The 20,578-nt window shown below is 47.1% G+C and overlaps 1 protein-coding gene across 2 annotated transcripts in view; it reads right to left on the reverse strand.

Moving 5' to 3' along the window:
* Positions 1-18,932, reverse strand: part of LOC125750196 (metabotropic glutamate receptor 8-like) — a 122,424-nt gene extending 103,492 nt beyond the window's left edge. Inside the window, exons 1-2 of one of the 2 annotated variants that reach the window (XM_049027638.1) lie at positions 18,372-18,932; positions 14,131-14,865 (exon numbers count right to left, since the gene is read on the reverse strand). In XM_049027638.1, the coding sequence (XP_048883595.1) occupies positions 14,131-14,643 (513 nt within the window). In that variant the 5' untranslated portion in view covers positions 14,644-14,865; positions 18,372-18,932. The remainder of the gene's footprint in view (positions 1-14,130; positions 14,866-18,371) is intronic. The other variant, XM_049027647.1, reaches the window with a different exon arrangement.
* Between the last annotated feature and the right edge of the window lie 1,646 nt (positions 18,933-20,578).

A 20,578-nucleotide genomic window follows, 5' to 3' on the forward strand; every position in this document is an offset into this window, starting at 1 on the left:
GTCGTGGGGGGTCCGGAGCCTATCCCGGAAGCAATGGGCACGAGGCAGGGAACAACCCAGGATGGGGGGCCAGCCCATCGCAGGGCACACTCACACACCATTCACTCACGCATGCACTCCTATGGGCAATTTAGCAAGTACAATTAGCCTCAGCATGCTTTTGGACTGTAGGGGGAAACCGGAGTACCCGGAGGAAACCCCACGACGACATGGGGAGAACATGCAAACTCCCTTGAGACATATGTACAGTTATTATTACATAGCAAGATACTGGTTTATTAATCTGCTATGAACCTGGCTGACTGTTCTGTAATTACCACCTACAGCAAACACTTCCTCTGTACTTGAGGATTTCAGGCATACCTTACTGCCACCGAGCCACACAGTGATATGGACTCCAAACATCTTTAAAAAGATTCCCATAATTCCTTGGTCCTGCGAGAGGCTAAAGTTGCAGTTTTAATGAGTAATGCAAGTTTCTTTTTCTTACCAGAAAAAAAATCACAGGCTTCCTCTTGCAGGATTCTTCAGGGAGATGTGACAATTCATCATATGACACCCCTAGCTGTACACGGACCTGCCTGCCCGCCATAACTCCGTGTAAGGGATCCGCAATCGTACTTTGGCGGATAACATCGGCTTAGAAGCACTTCCAGCACGGGTGAAATCTGCCCCATAAATCTCAGCCGGGAGATGATTAATTGTTCATTTATACCAAGGGAACCCAAGCGAAAACGGTCTCTGTGACAAGTACGTTATGGCTGCTGGAGCAAAGGTGTTATTTAAGAACAAAAAAAATATATAAAAATGCTCCACTCTTCAGAGATGTATATCAAGCTTCACTTCAGATCCCTGAGTACTTCTCTCACACGCTGTCGCCTCCATTGGGGGGTGGGGGGTGACAGCAATGAAAGTGACAGAACCACGACAGAGCTTCTGTACAAAATCGGACCGCTGACTTTGTGGTTGTATTTGCAGAGGAAACCCCAGACCCAAGACGAAGGAAAGGAACACTCACGTGTCAGTCATCTTCCAAATTTCTTGTCTGTCACAGTCAACAGTGGATCGCCCCATTGGTGAATCACGGTCATGTGATTTTACACCCTGCTAGCAATTGGCATTCCAAGAGCACAGTCCTCCTGTGATTAGCTCTAAATCCTACGGCACAGGAAATGCCATCAGATCATTCATTTGGGGGTTAAAGCTTGGCATGCAAGATGCAGAATAGCTGCTTTGCTAACAGGCCACCTATGCATGAGGCACTGACGTCAGGGCCCCAGAAAAGCCCCGGGGCTGCTGTGAGGCTGCCTCCCCTCGCCTCCTCCTCTTCCTCTGCCTGTTATTCCTCCAAACTTAGCTAATAAAGTGAAGCCCCCCCCCCCGCATAAGCCCAAAAGAGAAGCACATGTGTTGAAGGCGACCATTAATTTTTCAGTGAAATAGGTGCAGAGCATCACTTTCATATCTCGGTTTTCGATTCATAAATGTTTAATTGAATCTGAGACTTATCTCAGCATCCGTTAGGTACAAAATAAGTAGTTTTACATATTACATGTGCGACTGGGTGCCGATATGAAATACACTAAATCATCTTAAGGTCCCAGTAACTCTCGCTTTGATTGACGACTGTGCAAAGTAGTTTTAAATCACAGTGCTCCTTGTTTTGGAAAATGGCTGCTGCTGTCCTCCCACATCGCCGGTACACCGACCACGGTTCAACCTTTCCGGACATTTCCGAATCAGATATATGTGTGTCTGTGTAGAGGCGGAGCAAATGTATGCTGGTGGGTGGAAACACTGATTCAGGGACAAATGTTTGCTCTCGAATGCTAGTCCAGGTCAAATAAAATTTCTTTTCATAAAACCAAGCATGTGTGCATGTGTGCAAGCGTCTTTTATGTGTTTAAGGAAGTTGTGTGTGTGTGAGGGCAGCACAGAGACCTCTCACCTGCAGGGTGCCGGGTTTGATTCCTGCCACCCACCCACTCTGCTGGGTTTGCATGGGCTTCCTGGGGGGATCCTAATTTCCACAAACACGTTCAAAGACAGACAGTTACTTTATTGGTCTCTCTAAAGTGTCCACTGTGTGTGTGTGTGTGTGTGTGTGTGTGTGTGTGTGTGTGTGTGTGTGTGTGTGTGTGTGTGTGTGAGGAGCCCTGTTATGGACCGGAGCCCCATTCAGGGTATCCCCCTCGCCTACTGGAATAGGTTCCCAGCTCACCATGACACTGCAGAGAATCAGTGGTTATTAATGGATGATGTAGTAAGTTGCTCTGTTTTAAAGCTTCTGCTAAACCAGCGATTCTCAACCAATGGGTCGAGACCTAAATTTGGGTCGCAGCAAGTTCTGAATGGATCACAAGATAGAGTTGGAAGCATTTTAAAATGATCAAGCTCCTATGCTGATCCACGATCAGATTTTCCATCCTAGAATTAACCTGTACAAATGGATTTAGGGTCTGCAAATGCTTGGCGCAAAATGACTGACCACCTCAACCCGAGAAGTCGAACCACAGATGCTTAATTTAAAATTCACTGGCACATCCAATCAGATTTGTGCGAAAGGCATTGAGTGGCGTAAACTGCAGGGTGCACTGTGTGCTTGGTCATAGCGTTCATTTAAACCTATACTTGATATAGGGTCGTGACTGAGCTGGCATTGTGAAAATTGGGTTACGTTGCAAAAACGTTTGATAACCACTGTGCTGGATCACTGTTTCACAACAGAGCAAAAATATGAACAGTCTGGGGGTCCCTGGGGACTGGGTTGAGAAATACTGCACTAGAAAAATGACTATTGATGCAGAAATGTACAGACCCTCCCTTTACAGTCCTGTTACATCCTCATACGACATCAGTCCCTGTGCACCATCCGGAACTCATACGTACAGCTTGTATTTAAGGTAATGAAAAGCTGGGTGGAGCCAGAGGGCGCAAGACCCCCAGAGCTGCAGGCATGACGGAGCAGGAGCCCAGCTGCTTGGGGGTACTGGGGGTGCATCTGCGTGCCTAATTACAGCTCGCATGTCCGCATACACACACCGTGCCACATGTTGGGGTTTCCACGTGAGCGTCCCTGCTGCATCACAAGGCCAAAGAAATGTCTTGGGTTTTTACATGTATTTTTTTATTTTGCATTTATTTAGCCAACGACGCAGGCTTCTCAGCAGACAGCCCTGAACGCGAGGCCCCCAGTCAGGCTCGGGGGGAAGCAGCCATGTGACCTTCATACACGCAGAGGCAGCACACGGCCGGGGCGTCCCGAATCGCCAGCGCCCCCCGCATGCCCGGCCTCTTACTGGATCCTTTTCAAGGACCTGACCCATCAGAGTCCACCTAAGAGTGGGGGGGGGGAACATCTTAAATAATTAAAAGATATCAGAGCCTGACAAATGGGTCTAATGGTGCGGCTCAGGAACTCAGCTGGGGTGGGGGTGTCAGTGCGAAGTGGTGGCGGGTCCCGCTGCAGCCACGCCTGCCCCTGTACCCCCACGCCGCCGGTAAGTCTCTGTCCGTAGCCCGAATGCTGCAGTCGCCCCCCAATTCCTCAGCCCTGTCAGGTGCAAACAGCTGCACAGCTGTCTGTGATACACTCTATTAGCGGCGTGACGCACAATCGCACACGACACAGCCCCACACATCCCGGAAGCTTATAAATCGGACACTGTTTAAAAGCCGGATAATCATCATACTATTTATGCGTCTAAGTTCTACAGCAGCGGCTGCAGGAGAAAGAGACCCATAAAATAAAGATGGCTGAGCTGGGGGGGGGGGGGGGGGGAGGCGGAAATTTCCAGACCGACTGGCACATCTTCTAATTTAGCCAAGACCAGTCAGGCCGAAACCAAGGATCTATCAGGATTGAGGAGAAGGCAGGAAATAGAGAAGCTGCTGTACAGACCCGGCCTTCCTGTCGGCCCGCAGTGCGAAGCGACGCGTGAATTACAGCCGTGGGGAGTCATTTCAGCCGCTGCTCAGCAGGGGCGCCATTATGGGATGGAAGTGAGGCATCACAGAGAGGACGGGACGGCCCTCTTTCCCCCGAGTCGGGGATCCGCTCAACATGTTCACGCCCACAAGGCGATAAAAGTACAGCAGCCACTGGCATGTCGATGTGATTACAGCACACGCAGCGGCCATAGCGTCGCCTGATGTGGACTAGAAAAGGATCAACCTGTGAAACAGCAAAAAGCGCCGGCGTGCCACATGGGGAAGGCTGCACTGGGCTTCCCATTCATTTTTCATAGCCAAAGAGAATCACGTGATCCTGGATCCTTCTTGTCAGTGGGAGGATCTATTTGCACACATTTGCATATTTAGCACGTAATTATACAACACAAACCAACCAGGACTGGAACTACTAGGAAAGCCCTGCCATTTATTTATAAGCTGTTAATAAGGAAGAGGAGAGACGCGTGGAGACTGAACACACACACACACACACACACTGTGTCCATAACATCTGCTCCGGACACCCCGGCATCATTGTCCTTTCGCTCTGCCGGTCATCGTGCGCAGGTCTGTCTACTACCGAGGCACTACAAATTGTGATGTGATGGTGCACCGTGATCCCGCCACACACCAGCAGGGGGTGATCAGCACACAGGCCGGTGATAACCATAGTTATCTCAGCCACAAGAAGACTGGGAGCAGGACAGTGTTCCCCAGGAAGGCTTAGAACTCATGCTGGCAAGAAGGCCAGAGAGAAAGGAGAAGGCAGGCCGATCAGGGGGTGGCCTTCCGGAAGACTCTGCCACCTCTGACTGACCCCAGCCTGTTAGTGGAGAGAGACCCTTACCCACACCACTAGAGACCACAGCCCATCTTCACAAGGCTTGTGTATATTTTCCTTTTTCCCCTAAATAACCCCCTCGCCTCGGGAGGGCTTTTTGTCTGCGACCTCATCTCTCCACGCCTTCCTGCCTGCCACACAAATCCTGTGCGTTTCTGCTCATGTGTGATTATATTGGCAGTCATGCAAGGGACGGCCGGTGCCGAAGCGCAGCCTCGCAGCAGCCTCGCAGCAGCCTCGCAGCAGCACACACCACAAGCACATCTGCATGCCTCTGGTCACATATGCTGCCTTTTGGTCCCTCTCTATACCCACCATGACCCTCTTTGCTGATTAGAAAGCTTATCATCTATCATAAGCTACAGAGCTAGTCTGTCTATTTAATCACATTCATTGGCTGTATGCACATGCCTGTAAGCATTTTTCTTGCAGTGTGACATAAATAAAAATGAGTATGTTGTGTTTTGCTGGGCGTGTCCATTCTATGGTTCCACCTACATACATGGATGCAGACACAAGTCTGCAGTGGAGAGTGTAGTCTGGTGTAGGTGGCCCCATCTTCAGCATTCCGAGCCTGGCTCATAGGGAAGACGAAGACTTGGGGGAAAATCTGTGCATGAGCATTTCGTAGAGACATCGTGAGATTTTAAAGTGAAATTGTAGGCATCCAATGTACAAACGTTCTGAGTAAGCAACTATGGGGCCTTAAATATCTTTTTTTTTTGCAACAAGTATTTGCAACAGCTTGCGCGAAGCCCGTTTTTGGCTAATCCCAGTGACAGGCGGCCTCATTACCCATGTGACAAGCAGATGTGTCGTGGGAAATTTTAAGAGTACAAAGAAAATAGAGCCTTCTGGGCTCTGCCAGAACCTGAGATGAGGAGGAAGACCAAGAGGTTCTTTTTCTGATAGGAGAAACGCTACATACAGAGGAACATGAAAGCGGTACTGAAAAGACCCGACAAATGAAAGGTTCGTCCTGTCGACTTTTCGGCATCGTGCTAAGGGCGCCAAAGTTGTATTTCAGGAGCTTTGGAGTTAAATGAAAGCGTAAACAAACAGGTTCATTGCGCATATTACAAACAAATAAGTGATAACGCCCTGGAAAAATCTAGGACAAAATCTGTTTATAACACCAAACAAAAATCCTCCACAAAAGTCTTTTTTCTGAAAAGTTACACACGAAACTCTACATAAGATAGTCAATTAAAAGTTGATATAATTCAGCAGAGTCCCTACGGTAAACAGTCTACAGCTACAATAACCCATTTCCCATTCTCACCTGCGGCCAGATGCTGCCCCACTCCCCTCGTCGTACTGGGAATATCCTTCTGCTGCTGATTGGCCAGTCTCACATCCCCTAAATGTCATCGCATGCACAGTGGTAACCATGGCAGTAGGTGAAGGATAGTTACAGTGATGGCTGCCGCTCAGGAAGGAGCTGATCCACAGTGACGCATCTCGCGCCTCAGTCCACGGAGGCCCGTCTGCCTGCATTAATCGAAACGCAGCTTGAGGGAAAATGATTTCTAGTCAGCTGACATCCAGAAATAAAACAAGTCACTGTACCAATCAGGCTACAATCAGACATGTCTCAAATGAAATGGAGGAGTTTAGCAGAAAGAGCAACTTATTTCAGCGTCACGTATAGTCGCAGCTCACACGCTGAAGTTACGCAGATGTCCCTAAAGCCACATCTCAGAGGGAAGCACAACTTCGAACAGACAGAGCGCATGATAGCTTACGGGAGAATGTGAAAGCTGGGTAAACCGTAACAATGCTCCTGGTGTCAGCCTCGGCTGTTCCGCAAACCAGATGAACCCCCCCTGCCCCCAGGCATTCCGGAATTTGACATGCTACAGGTAGCTGACAACAAGATCCTGTGAAACCAGCAGGGACAGAGCAAAAACAGGGCCGGGTACAGAACAGGAACTTCTGTGCATTGTCAACGTGGATGAGCGGCCCCATTCTCCAAAGGAAGAGGTTCCCAGACCCTCAGAACATCCACGTGACAGAGGGGATCCGGGTGAGCAGGCATGACCATAAAATCCCCCACTAAGAGTCTAAAGGAAAAGGTTTGCTGGTCTATTCCAGCAGATTAGGAGTGATCTGGAGATCACCCCTTAGCCAGCGTGAGACGCTGAGGGACAGAGCTGGCCTGTAGCGACAGGCAGATATGCGCGAATGAGTAAAGCCAAAGCGGCCCGTTCAGAGCAGACGCCGCGCTGCCCGTGCAAATGGGATGAGCCACATAATTAATTCAATTTTCTCTTCATGGAGCTGCTAAGTAGTCTCGAGGTGTCCCATTTTTCAATTCAATTTGTTATCAACCCTGTTGTGAAATTAACACAAGGCATTGCACTGCTTCCGACATTTTCCACGCACCCTTAACTCATTTAGTAACACCAGAAAAATCCATCCAGGACCCACTAGGGTGTCCATGTGCATGCTATGCCACGGCATGCGCTGGGAGCGTGCTAGAGAGACAGCGCCCCCTGCAGGTTGGCTGAAGGCTGGTTACAGGCTGCTGATCTTCCCGAACTCACAAGAGCTTTGGGTTTCGGCTTCTATTACCTGAGAAGTGCAGAACCCAGGCGAGTCACTGAGTAGAACTGCAATCCTACTTTCATAGCACTGATTCTTCTGAAGAAGAGTCTACTGTCTCTTGGTTACGATGCCTTGAGTAATTGCACAGTAATAATGCTGAAAAGAACAACATTTGGCTCAGTGGGCTGGTTGCTGGTTCGAGCCCCAGCCTCAGCCCATCTGCGGGTCCTTGAGCAAGGGCCTTAACCCCCAGCTCCTGGGGCACATCCTACAGAGGGCAAGTAGGGGGGAGGCATAGTAAGAATTTCCCCATTGGGATCAATAATGTATCAGTCATTATAATCATCAAATAACGAGGGAGCTTTCTATCCACAGGAAGACTGTTCATTATTCATCAATTTACTGAAAACAAGAAAAGCATCAGCTAGTGAAGCAGAAACTGCCGCACTTGTCAGATTGCGACGATGGAAAACCCTGCTCAGAGAACAGGACCTTCGCCGATCAGCACACGGTGATCTGTGAACTGGGTAAGCCCAACTCCGGTTCCTGTGGACGGGAACGAAATCCGAATCCAAACGGAAGCACATCGAACACCTTCCCCTCCCCCCCACCAGCACTACCACTGCCGCCCCTGTTATACAGCAAAGATCTAAGCCATGTGATATTACAGATCCAGGCCCCAGCCAGCAAGGCTCTGATGTGCAGGGTGGAGTGGGAACATGCTCCCAAGGAGCAGGAGGGCATGAGAGACCCCACCACAGCTGAAGCTCACAGGTCCTCACAAAATCCACTCTCAGGTATCATCACACAAGGGAAGCACGTGACCTGCCGTCAGCCTATCACACGGCACGACTCGCCCCTTGGCCACTCCCTACTTATCATTCATCCTGTTACGCATGTGAACGGCGGACCTCCGTGGTAATTCAGCTCCCTGCGATGGTAACCCGTGAAATCCGGGCCAGGCTGTCACCCCGCTCAGACGGGCTGATGTAGCACACCAGGCTCTGTCCAAGTTCTCCATTAACGGTCGGGGCGCAGGGCCAGCCTAGGAGCACGGGGGCCGGAGCGGGAAGCCAGAGGCGCCTCTGCGGTCACTCTGCCGCCAGGCGTCACGGACTCTCATTACCTCAGATGCTTTATGGCTATTTCTCTCCCATGAATTATTCAACTTCAGAAAAGACTATTAAAAATACATAGGGACACGGCCACACATAATTCTATCATCGGCGGAGGATAGGTACTGATGGCTGTTCTTTAACACTGGGGGCAATTAGAGCCAACACTCTCCATAAGCTGTGAGGAGATGCATTCATCATTCATAAGTACCATAGCCAGGGCCTTGTCGTGCACATGGCTCATCACTGCAGGCCCTGGAAGAGACTAACCTCAGAGGTTTCCATTCACACAGAACAGCTTCCACACCTCATACCTCATGGAGTTCTTTCTGTTCTGTTCTGCAATGGGATCCGTTGTTGTTCCGGCACCTTCTGTCATGTACACAGGCCCAGGACCGCTGGCGACTGCTTTCACACCACACTAACCTTCATTCATAGCAAACTGCTCACAGCATTTCCCAGAATTGACACCTTGACTACGAAACGTAATTCTTTTGTTGCTGTTTTCCTTTTCATGTTGGTTTCTTCTTCAAATATCTCAAGAATTTCTGCAGTGTCTTTATGACATTACATAGAACCTTTAGGTCACTCAGTACTCACACCATCAGACAGAAATGATATCACACACTACCTACATTATTCAGAACATTCACCACATCACAGACCATGTACATGACATCACACCGTATGCATATGACATCACACCGTATGCATATGACATCACATAGTGCCTATATGACATCACTCACAATATATCACTCACACCATTTGGTGCGCAGCAGTTCGCACAACAGAGCAATGAAGTTGGTCAGTATGCTGTGTATGCACCCAATTCCAAGTCAAAGCGAAGATATAAAACCAGATGGATTCTTTTTCTAAGGCTCAAACTGCTAGTCAATGTGATGAATTTATCTCCTTCCATCTACCGCTTATTTCACTTTACTGATAATATACCCAGAAAAACAACTGCAGACCTCGGGGGCCATCAGAGCTGTAGGTATTCATGAGAAAAAAAGCAGGAGAATAAGGGCAGGAGAAATAAACACTGGCTTTTGCAGGGTGCACCTGTTTGTGCGATCTCCGCTTGTGCTGCATGGTGGTGATGCCAGAAATTAGCCGCCCAAACGTTCACGCCATGCGGCTGTGAAATTACAGCTTCGGTGTGAGTCCACAGCACGCTTCCAAACAGCAATACACATTCATGCCGCCTCACCCAGCCTGCACCTGCTCTTCGAAAAGCACAAAGAAGCACCTACTAAACATGAATATGTTTTCTCATTACAGTTTAATAAGAAAGGCATTACTACAGTCAGCAATCTCTATTAAATCGTGCATTAAACGTAATTTATGTTACCGGCAGAGTTATTACGGTACACTTATTATTAATACTGTCTGCTGTCATAACTTCGATTTGCCCGGTATTCCAGCTACCCAAGAACACGTCTCTTTAATGGTGACTTAAGCATTTTTTTTTAATCACTGTCCATGGATTATTTAGCTTGGGGGGCATCAGCAGGATGGGGAGGGGGGGCTTGTCTCCACACCTTCACGCCTCTCTGCCCCGCTTATGAGTCATGAGGAGCAACAGTAGGAGCGCGCCACAGGTCACTTCCAGCAGTCACGCTACGCTACACACGCACAGCGAAGAGCCCTGCTCTCTGGCCACCGGACGCCCGGACATCGGGGGCCGACGGCGCCTCACCACCTGGCCCCTACCAAAGTCCCTCCAGTGGGGCTTCTAAAGAAGCCTTTCCTCTACTCCCCTCCTTCAACGCGAGACAAGACAGAGGCGTCCACTGACCAGACATGCAAAATCACATGCTGAATGCTTCAGCCAGTAGAGGTGCCATGACACCCCCTGCCTTCATGGCACGACATGCCTTCTGTCACCACACGGGGGAGCAGTGTTAAGTCACCTTGGTTTTCTCAGCCTCCCCCAGGTTGCTGAGAGTGCGGCTCCCCCAATCAGAGCGCCCTTTAACAAGTCATGTGACATATGACTTTACAACAAAGTGACTTACATTCCGCCCACATTCTGTTCTAGAAATGTGTAGGTGTGTGGTGGGGGGGGCAGTTGAGCTAAGGCAGGACTGGAAGCCAAAAAGAAAAATGAAACAAAAGATTTAATTTTTAAAAAATCATATTTAACCCCAAAGCTGAATGTGGCCGGAGGGGAATATCCAAACAAAAAACTACAAATTACAGGATTAATTAAATTACATGAAATTGAACATGTGTCTGTTTATTTCAGAAAGAAAAAATCAGGGTTGCAATCTAATCTTATAATGAACGGCTTATTCTTTCTTAATTAGCTAAATGCAGTCTGATCACTGACTGCAGCACAGTGGAGCATTTTTCCAGTTAAATTAACAGAGGTAACAGCACCGAGGGGGGTGGCATGTCACTTCTGAGGAGCCCTCCCATCACCCCCTGAACTGCCAATCCCATCTTCCCATCTTCACGTGAACACAAAGGTCTGTGACGACCAGGACACAAAACCCGAAGAGAATCGAAAAAGATGATGATATTACACCCAAACTGAAGAGCAAATGCCCAAGGCTGACTCAGTTCAGGAGATATATTTTTGAGATCCTTTAAGTGAACTTAAGTGGAGATTTAACGGAAGTTCTTCAGTGGATTACATGAGGGCTGAGCTTTTGTTGCCAACAATATGTAAAATATGATGAGGAAGCCAGACTTTAGATAATAACTCAAAAACAAAAAACAAAAAGTTTAGGAAATTTGCTCTTGAATTATCCTTTTCAAAAGTTTAACTAAAGAATACCTGTTACATTCCTGCTCTAAAAGAGGAGAGTTACACAAGAAATTGGTTTACTTTGCAAACAATGGTAACAGGGACAGGCGATGGACCCGAAAATGTCCCAAATGCGTCCTGCTTGTACTATACCTCCTTGCTATTTATGCAAGTGCCTGCCAGCCTAATCTAACTGTGCTGAATCAGTAGCTGCATTCTTTGCGTTCAAAGTGACAGCCTCACACTGCTGAACTTGAAGATGTGCCGTGAAGGCAGGTGCTTATGAATATTCATCATCGGTGAAGTAATACCTTTCTGGGTGGCGATTCCAATCACGATCAATACGCTTCTGTACCCACCAATCACTGAGAATTAAAGCACGCTGAACCTCGCTCGCTCATGAATATTTATGAGGTGAACACCAGAACTGTAACATTTTAAAGAAAAAAGAAACAAACACTCAATCTGTGGTCCTGATAGTAAAAAAAAACAAAGCGATAACTGTCCTTTCTACCCTGGTGCACCCGAGACAGCGGGCGCACACCATTCAAAACAACAAACTCAAGCACCATGAAATGTTGGACTGACTCGAAAGACATTACTTGGGTCATTTCCTCATCACACTTTTATAAACTCGCTTCGCTGCTCTGACTGGTGCCCAATACCTGCAGTGGAGTTCCTACCATATATGACTGTGAGCTCAGCAACATGAAATATAAGAACACAAATGAACATGAATATGTTAAGAGCACAATAAACCTGTTTGCATCGGTATGAGGTAAGACAGGGAAATATCATCCCAATAAAACACGCATTGAAATGGCTCCAGATGGACACAGAACAGACATAGTGTATGTTAGAGAAGACTGAGATTGAGGATGAACACAGAACAGATATAGTGTATGTTAGAGAAGACTGAGATTGAGGATGGACACAGAACAGATATAGTGTATGTTAGAGAAGACTGAGATTGAGGATGGACACAGAACAGATATAGTGTATGTTAGAGAAGACTGAGATTGAGGATGGACACAGAACAGATATAGTGTATGTTAGAGAAGACTGAGATTGAGGATGGACACAGAACAGATATAGTGAATGAGGAAGAACACAGAAGTTATCTGGACTCCATTGTCCAAAGGTAAAGCAGTATCATACAGAATCAGTTGTCCAACGGTTTACGAGGGTAAGGACCGACAGATCAAAGGGCTGTGGTAACACTATGAAAAGCTCTTTCTGAGCTGAGATTCTTTTAGGACATTTACACACCTTATACTATACATGTCTGCCGATATGTAGAACATTCTGGTACCAATATTTAGAACATTCTGGTACTGATATGTAGAACACTCTGGTACTGATATGTAGAACACTCTGGTACTGATATGTAGAACACTCTGGTACTGATATGTAGAACAATCGGAAAGCATGCACAATATATTGGTTAACATATTGGTTGTCGGTCCATGTTTATTTAAAATAAACACATCGGCATCAGTCAATGCATTAATATTGATCGATGCTGCCAGCTGATATTTATACCTCGGTTAATACTGGAAGCTAGCAGCACCAGACCTAAACACACAGCCACTAAAACAATGCAGATGCATTGTACAATAAGCCATTTTCCGTAGTGGACGTTGAGGGGGTTCTTTGGTTTATTTACCTCTTGGAAGCTCATTGAAATCTCCCAAATTGGCAGTACTTTGCTGACACATCGCTCATTGCATTATATCACGTGGTTGCTAGACACATTCATGTTAAGAAGTAACGTCACCATCAGTTTCATTACAGACTTTTGGAGCTCAGAGATTACCCAGTTATCGGTATCAGCCAAAATTAGAGAAAAATATATCAGCTATTGCTATAGGCCAAAATTTCCACTTTGGTGCACCACTGACTGAATGTGTGGCCTTCACCATACTCCTGATCCCAGGCCACACCGACAGGGGCCACACCTTAGGGGCCACAAACCCAGAGGGGGCACACCAATGCCACAGTGATGATTTTCAACCAGCTCCAGGCTTGTTCTCATGTGGATTTTTGGGTTCATCTTTCCCGTTCACATGTTGTCTGCTGGCTTTAATGAGCTCCACACGCAGGGAGGCATCTGTGGTGGCCTGTATTCAGTTACCAGCAAAAGCATCCATCTATCAAATTTCTAACAGATGTTTAAATATTAATGCAACATAACAGTAAATAAGGACCTGACTATAATCAAATGCAATCTCATTTCCTGAGTAAATGACTTAATTGTTCTAATTCCTCACCAGGCTTGCGAGTAACAAATGGAGAAAGAACCTCACAGGTTGAAAAGCTCCTGTTGCAAATTCGAACTCAACCTGCAGGGGAATGTTGTGGAAAACGTTTTACATCATGTCACTAAAAAACCAAAAATGAGCATATAAACGGCCCTCGCGGCTAATAAGCACACATGGAGCGTGTGTTTGACACGGCTTGTCGTGCAGCAGAACATCGAGCGAGCTGTGCACGGCCAATCTCATTTAAATGCAGGCCACGCCTCTGGCACTCACGGGGCCGATAGCGGACGGCCACCCAGCCTCAGCCGAGGTGAGACCTGCTTTTAATAGGACTTCTCTAACTGGTTGTCACAGCTGAACTTTATCTGATCCAACACCAAACAGCGTGCGGGTCAAAGAAGTGCCATCGAACGCTGGGCTTCCGTCTCCCAGAATGCCGGCTGACACACTTATTTTTAGAAACAGCCCTGTGGTCTTAGAGTAAAAACGTACAGGGGGCTTGATGGCGACACAGGAAGCAGAAGCTGCCCGAAACGCCCTGCCTGGTCCCCTGGGTTCCTTCTTCATGCTGCTGCCCTGCAGCACAGGAACCAAGACCGTTCGCAATCACGAGACAGGGGAACAGGAATCACGAGACAGGGGAACAGAAAGGAGACTCACCTTGAATAGCCGGAGGATGTTCGCGACCATGATAGACACAGAGCTGGCAGAAGCCCCGATGACGCCCACGATCTTGTCTGGCTTGGCAAAGATGGGTGGGTCGCCGTTGGCACAGCGGACATCAGAGGAGTCCTTCTCGATGAGCGCCTGTACAAAGGTGAGCGACTGCTCCAGGGCGTAGGTGTCCCGCGAGCAGGTGTCCAGGACACGGGCGCCCAGAGTGATGTTGGGCAGCAAGTCTGGATCCTTGTTGATCTGGTCGATGGCAAAGAGCATGGCTTCCAGCCGGTGGATGCCCTTCTCCTTCTTGAGCTCACCACATGGCACACCACGGTCGCCGCGGGCATGAACGGGGAAGAGGCCACCGAGGACGATGTCGCCGTCCAACCGGATGGAATGGGCATGCTCCTGGGCTTCCGTCTTCTGCATGGAAGTCAGAAGCCAGCAACACTTGGCCGTCAGCAGGAAGAAGCACTGGCAGGATACGGATCTGCGCTTGGCGGCCCTCGCCATGGCGAAAGGGGGCAGGATGCAAACTCGGGGGCAGGGTGGGGTCTCGACGTGACGCGGGGTGAAAGCAGCAGGCGACGGTCCGCCGGTGGACCATCAGCGCCGCGCTCTACATCAGCATCCGGCCGCGTGCTCCGAGCTCCTGGGAGGGCGAGCCTGGACCTTTATTACGTCCCAGCCGCACGTGGCTCGCATTTCAAGAAGGAGGAGAGCAGGAGTGCAGACCTGGGAGGGGAAGACACAGATGCCTAAGTGCAGAGCTGGTAACCCGAAATGTCACCTCCTAGAACTCCTGACCGGGAGCAGACAAAAGCAGATGCGTTGCTTCCTCTACTCCAGACACCAAGAGCCTATACAGACATACTCACCCGAGAAAGAACATCAACAGATCAACAAAGGAGCTTCTATGAGTGGCCGACTTCAAAAAACATGTAGGGTTATCATAAGTCTGACCCCAAAACACACGAAGCCTGATGCTCAGGGACAGTACGATAATGTTATTGTTTTTTCTAAATTTAATCTTGGTTTTATCTTATCACTAAGAGGATCCCCATAATATGCTGGCAACACAGTGCTGATGCATCCATTTCCTGCAGCCACTTACCCATGTTAGATTCCTGGCTCTCTGGGGCCATCCCATTAAGCACTGGTCACAGCCTTGGTGGGACGACGGCCTGCTGGCCATCTGCCTTCCTATAAGGCCAATTTACCAGCACTACCTTGAGCACCTGGAGAAATCCCCAGCAAACATGTGGCGGGGACACTAAAGCCACACACAGCCTCCGGTCTCAAACCATAAGCCACGAGACAGGAGGTGCCAGCTATCAGGTGATCTCCACACACACTCCTTCTCATCCCTGTCCCCGACTCCCAACTGCTGTGACATTTATCATTACGGTTTGTTAAAGGGTGCTCTTCGTGTCAACACATGTCACGGTCTTTTGTTCCCGATACGCTGCACTTCCTACTGGTGTAAATCAAAACGTCCCTCAGACTACACTACAAAAGCACCTTTCGAACCACCACGTTCATCCACGCGTGAAAGTGAAGATTGCCATTTAAAATAGCCACCCAATGTGTTTTTCCGTGTCTCCAGATAAAGGTACAGCTAATTTGAATAGATCAGTATTAAGATTCCCGTTAATACTGACTGTTCTTACAAAACCTTCCACAAATCCTAAAGGGACATTAATTCACAGATAAAATAACGTTTGAGAATAACAACGTGCCGACCTGCATAATTTAGATATTTGTCATTGTTCTTCCAGGTGTCAGACTTCCAGACATCTCTTGGTTGGATGAGATAGGGGTACTTTTCCATGGCTTTTTAAAACTATTTGCTGTTATTTGACTAAATATGTTGCAGATATTTTCAGAGTGATACTAAAATTAAAGACCCGGAGAGTACACAACGCTTCGTACGCCTATATCCAAGCGCGCGTTAGGGCGCCGCTCGCAGGTTTATTAAGGCGGTGCCAGGAACAGGCAGATCGCGAGGGACCCCCGGTTGGGAAACGTCCAATTCAAAGTGCAGCTGGCGGTCTGGCAGCCCCCGCCTGCCGGCGCACCGAGACGTGGGTCCAGCAGCTGCCTTCGTCCAGCAAAAAACCAAGGCAATTTACTGTTGATCTAACACATGCGGCAAGACCCTTATTATTTCAGGAGTCCGCAAGGCAGCCGATGATGGAATTTTTCTTTCTTACCTATACTCCAAAGGGGCGATTATACAGTATGACAGCTTTTCATAAAATGTGCTTGTTTTTCAACTTAACTAAGAAGCGGTGATTCCGCGGTACTGCGAACAGGGTTTGTGTCTATGAACAGTGCAGCGGGAAAGACCACTAAATAAAAATGTACACATGAACATAAACCGGTACCCTAAAAAATAGCCGGATAGATGGGCGTTTAAGGAACCTCATGACATCTCTACAAAAATATAAATATATACAGAAATAATCAGAAACGCATAGAAAGGAAGCACGAAGCAATATTCCCATTTATAACAGCGCATATAAGAGAGGTCTTGCGGGAGGGGGGCAGCTCAGCCAAACGCCGCCTTTGGCGGTGACACCGCGCAGCCACCACGACAGCAGTGGCGACGGCGCGCTCCAGCCACCACCAACCCCCCCCAGGGGTCTCCCCACGGTAAATTAGCCCCGCACTGCCCGTGCTTCCTGCGCCAAGCGCCGGGTTCACGTCAGGCGATCGTCAACATGTATATGTAGTTTTTCATATGAGATTTGCGGGAAATTTGCCGTTTTCACAATATCACACTTTCAGGGCGGTTTTAATGACATTGTTTCATATTAAGGCAAAAATAAAACGTTCTACGTAGTATTTAGTCGTTTAAATTTCAGGAAGAATTTTATCTTTTAAAATATTGCAATCTTTTAAACTTATTGGGCTATTTTTTAAGATAAACACAACAGACATGTATTATATTGTTTAATTTGGAAACCTGCACTACACAAACTGGCTGGGGTGACGGTGAAATTGCAGGCAGCCTCCAGGACAGATGCCTGGCAGAGCGCCGTAGTACTTCAGCGCTGGAGGTCAGCCTCATCTCTCTTTTTAATTTACGCGAATTGGAAAGTGTCAAGCTGTTTCATCTTCTGCTGTTGATTCTATTATTTGTCCGCAAAGTAACAGCTCTCGGGGGATAATCTTGCTCTTTTCAGAAACTGATTTATTTCGGCTCTCCGCACTGTGGGAAAACTCGCTCCCCCCTCCCAAGCCCCCAGGCTCTCGAAACTGTTAAATACGACATTGCGCTACATGTGGCAGATCGGAGAGGTAGAGATATTTATAACTGTAGTTGATAAATCTGTTATAAATGCTCACAAAAGGCATGATATCGCGCCTGCTAATGAACAGCTGCGCGGTAACAAACTCCCCTGCAATATGTTATATCCCTCTGTGAAATGCCCGCTACTTCTCAGCGATAAATGGATGCAAGGATGCCACCGCCGCCCATGCACAGGAATACAACCGCCTAATTAAAACCATCGGCAGTCCCATAATAACAGAGCCGCGGCCTTATTTCGGCGCTCATACTAAGCGCTACGTCTTTAAGATTTGCGCAGGTACGATATCAAGAAAGCATTTTAATATATTGCAAGATTCGTTGAAGTTGTTTAATTTATTTTTAACGTTTTGGTAACGTAGGTAAAATACTAAAGCAGAATAAAGACAAACGTGACATTTAAGAATATATAAAGTATCAAATGATATATAAAGTACATCATTTAAATACAGCTTAAATATGTTTTAAAAAATCTATTCTTTCACGAATGCTTAATTGAGCGCGTTTAAATAAATAAAAGCTGTTTAAAGGGGCGCTTGTTGTAGAAATTCCCAATTTGAGCGCATTCCTTCGCTTTTATGCGAGGGAACTTCCTTGTGGAGCTCAGCACTTTCTCCTGTGATGTAGGCAGACTATAAAACTACAGTATTAAACATTTAAGTCCGCCGTGGCGACCATTAAGATTTCCCCTCTTGCTTTGTCACTCTTTAACTGGCAAGTGTTGGATAAATTCGTCAGAAAGCAATCCGATATGATTTTAAAGTTGAGAGCGTCGTGTGGCGCACAAGTAGACGGGCCACGACGGACACATGCAGATAAATCGAAATGGGAAACTCCACCAGCACCACCTGCAAAAACCAACTCATAGTATCACATCAATAAGGATAAAGGATGAAAAACAAAAACAGAAGATGCACTACGGTAGTACCTGCGGTCCTGAGGGTTGAGCCCCGCTGCTATCGGTCCTGAACTCCGCTCCAGTCGGTGCTGAAAGGAACAGCGCTTACGGAGCAGCAGCGCGCAAGTGACTCACAAAATACTCCCACCGGCCCTGATTGGTCTCCTCACTCTCCACGGCGCACCTCCGCCGGCCGGGAGCTCCATCAGCCCGGGGGCTCCGTCGCTTTGCACGATACCGCAACTTGTCAACGTTAAAAAATAACTTCAGAGCATCAGTATTTTATGGAGATATGATTAAGCCTCTAAAATTAACACGCTACTTTGTAGAGAATTACTGGTACTGATTAACAGTGGTTATTCCATTGCGGAATGAGATCCATAAGGAAAAAAATACTAGCACTGGGCTCTCAACAAGTAAAAATGTTGCTAGTTTAACAGAAAAAAACGGAATTATTAATATTAAGGAGACCTGTATTTGCGGAAGGAAATAAATTTCCGTTTTATATATTCATACTCTCCGATTTGCATTAAAAAGCGTCTATTATGATAGGTGTAGATTCAAGCGTCTGTTTAACGCCGACTGGGGCGTTGGCTGAAATTTCGCATTTGCCAAAAGAGAAGCAGTTTGACTCGCGGACACGATTGATTTTTCAGCGCTGTTCAAAACTATCCATCCATTGACTTCAACCACAAAAAGTCCGATTGTGCCATCTAGTGCTCTTATCGTGCAATTGCCGGCGGTTTGCCAGTGTCTCCTGTCAGACAGGGAAACCGACTAATTAAAATGAACCAGACACCGTTCCATCCCATTATTTAAATTCCCGATCACCGCGACTGTTTTCATATAAGCAGCTAATGGAAATGCATTACTTTCAACCAAACCAACGATGACAATATTATATAGCTTGATAACTCATGGTCTAATTGGCATTGAGTTTATAGCTTTCTAAATATACATCCGAACATACCTTGGATCATTTTCTCTGTACACTTCAGTATCTACCAGCTAGTTATAACACTCCGACTTTCATTTCCGTATAATTATGAATTAGGAGAATAGGCCTTCACAGGGATTAGTCCAAGTAATCACATTATAATAAACGTTATTTTCATACACCGATGAGAACATCTACCAGACCGCAATTAGTCTCTATTAGTCACTATCGATTATATCAATAATCTACCGATCAATCCGACGATTTATCGATTAATCGTTTATATATAGACCTAATATAATAGTAATATTATATAAAACAATAATATAATACAATAGGGTGAGTTTTGTTAAAATAGGACACTACAAATTGCTTTCAGCAAAAATCATGTCTCAATCCCAACTTCATAGCGTTCTAATTACATTAACGCCCCTTAAACATTATATAGAAGAGAAAAATAAAGTAGTACTAAGCACATCTATTAACTTATTAGCTTGGGGGAGGCTTGTGGGTAACAGCGCAGCCGGTGCCTCTTGATGCCACAGCCCCAGCCGTCGCCTGTCTCATTTCGCCGCTTCACCGAAGCCTGCAGGTCTGCTAGGCTGCAGGGCACCTGCTTGAAGATGCTGCGATGCATCCGCTACAGCAGCGCCAGTGTGGCCGCTTCTGACATCCTACTCCTGACACCACTGGGGCGCCGGGCAAACCGAGGGATGACGATGGCAACGGCGAATGAAGACGAGGAGGCGCAGACTGACAGGCTGCTCTTCTAAAGTACCTCAAAAGTTCCGATCTTAACGCACAATAACACGGACCCACGTTACGCGCAAACGCGGGGAAGTTACACGTGTCGGTTACCTATCTGCAGTACTTTCAAAGCCTGTACTATTCAGTCAGTTTAGCCACTTCAATTCACTTAAAGGTGTCACAGAATACTTTTTTTCAAACTGTTCTCTTGTGTCTACATGGAAGGAATGTGAACTTGGTTTGGTCGATTTTTTTTTACACTGCGATGTCCCACGTCAAACCAACAAAGGGCGCTTTTCCACCGCACCAGGTACCGTACTTTCGGTACTTTCATAAAGTGCCAAAAGTATGGTACTTCTTTTGTGTCGGTTTTCCACTGTCGTAAAAACTAGTACCGGCGCAAAATGACATCATCAGTGACCGCCCCTGACTGACATCACAAAGCGCGGCGCAGTATTTCTTTCGCTGAACTTAAACATGTTATTATGATCCTTCACTTTCCTGTAGTCCTTTTTTTTATTTTCAAGCGACATTATTTGGTGTTTCGCGTGTG

Source organism: Brienomyrus brachyistius, chromosome 1, assembly GCF_023856365.1.
Source record: "Brienomyrus brachyistius isolate T26 chromosome 1, BBRACH_0.4, whole genome shotgun sequence".
In the NCBI taxonomy this organism is placed as follows: domain Eukaryota; kingdom Metazoa; phylum Chordata; class Actinopteri; order Osteoglossiformes; family Mormyridae; genus Brienomyrus; species Brienomyrus brachyistius.